Source organism: Sinocyclocheilus grahami, unplaced genomic scaffold (assembly GCF_001515645.1).
Source record: "Sinocyclocheilus grahami isolate Dianchi unplaced genomic scaffold, SAMN03320097.WGS_v1.1 scaffold125.1, whole genome shotgun sequence".
NCBI lineage: Eukaryota > Metazoa > Chordata > Actinopteri > Cypriniformes > Cyprinidae > Sinocyclocheilus > Sinocyclocheilus grahami.
Genome location: NW_015505304.1, coordinates 1,574,908 through 1,576,108, shown reverse-complemented (window position 1 = coordinate 1,576,108; position 1,201 = coordinate 1,574,908). Strand labels below are relative to the sequence as shown.

The window sequence follows — 1,201 nt, the reverse complement described above, 5'->3', positions numbered from 1 at the left end:
CTCTCTCTCTCTCTCAAAAAAACAAACGAACGTTTGATTGAGAGCACTTTCTTGAAATTTGTAAAAATGCTCAACGCATTTTGGCAGATGAATTTGTAATGTTCATGTGCTAAAATAAATGCTACAGTGTTAAACCACTGCTGACACGTTTTAAACGGCTCAAAAATAAATAAATAAAATCCTCAAGTAAGTAATTTTCCTTAAAACACAGATCAGAGGTGTGCTGAAATGGGAGCGATTTGATTTTTATTTTTATCCTGAAATTTTCTGACGCCTTGTGGGAGGTTTTAAATGTGCTAGATTGGATAAAACAGCACAGACGTGCTGACTAAAAAGAGCACATCAAATATTAACTTGAGGATAGTAAACAGAACTCTGGCGGTGGGTATCAAAGGCTTGTGTTCTTCTCTCTTCATGTTATGATAGTTGAGGCAGAGCAGAGGTGGGGGCGGGAAGGATTTCTGTCTTAATTCCCTTGAGTGAGATAAGATTTTTCTAAAACACTTCCATTGAAGACGGCAGGGAGTGCAAAGTGAGAGAAATGCAGAGAACGAGTCAGCTGTGGATGTGGACAACAGAAGGTGTTCTTACCGTAGTGTGCTTGGAAGGCCTGGGGTTTGACTACCTGACTGCAGTGGCTGCATATGACCAGGTAGAAGTCATCCTGGGCAGGACATTGGCCAAAGATGGGCATGTCTGCAAAAACACACACAAAACACTCATTAGCAGGTCACAATGTTTTGTGTTCTTCTGACACAGCATCATGAGACAATTATAACAATGCAGCTACTATTATTAGCAGTCAATATTATTAATGAGCTCATTAGAAAAACTTTACGATGCAATGCAATGCAAAACGAATGATTCTCTTTCAAAACTATCACTCTGAAATGCTGATAAAGTCTTCAAAAAAAATCTATTATTTGAAGAAATCAAATATCAATTTAATAATTCAAAAATAAATTTGTAAATAAAACAAATAAACAGATAAATCATTTTTCAATTCGAAAAAACATTTATTCATTCAAACAAAAATGTAAATAAATAACTTCTGAACCCTACAAATAAAACAAATAAGTTAATATGCATATGCTACATGAACATTACTGCAATGAAATGTAATGACATTTAAATACATTAAATGTATTTTTTGTTACACAACCATTCAAAAGTTTGGGATCCTTTAGTTGTAGTTTTTTTT

The 1,201-nt window shown here is 34.6% G+C and overlaps 1 protein-coding gene across 2 annotated transcripts in view; it reads right to left on the bottom strand.

Moving 5' to 3' along the window:
* atxn7 (ataxin 7) overlaps positions 1 to 1,201 on the bottom strand; it is a 43,543-nt gene that overhangs the window by 17,175 nt on the left and 25,167 nt on the right. For both annotated transcript variants that reach the window (XM_016278778.1, XM_016278777.1), the window contains one exon: positions 592 to 696. In XM_016278778.1, coding sequence (XP_016134264.1) covers positions 592 to 696 — 105 coding nt within the window. The remainder of the gene's footprint in view (positions 1 to 591; positions 697 to 1,201) is intronic.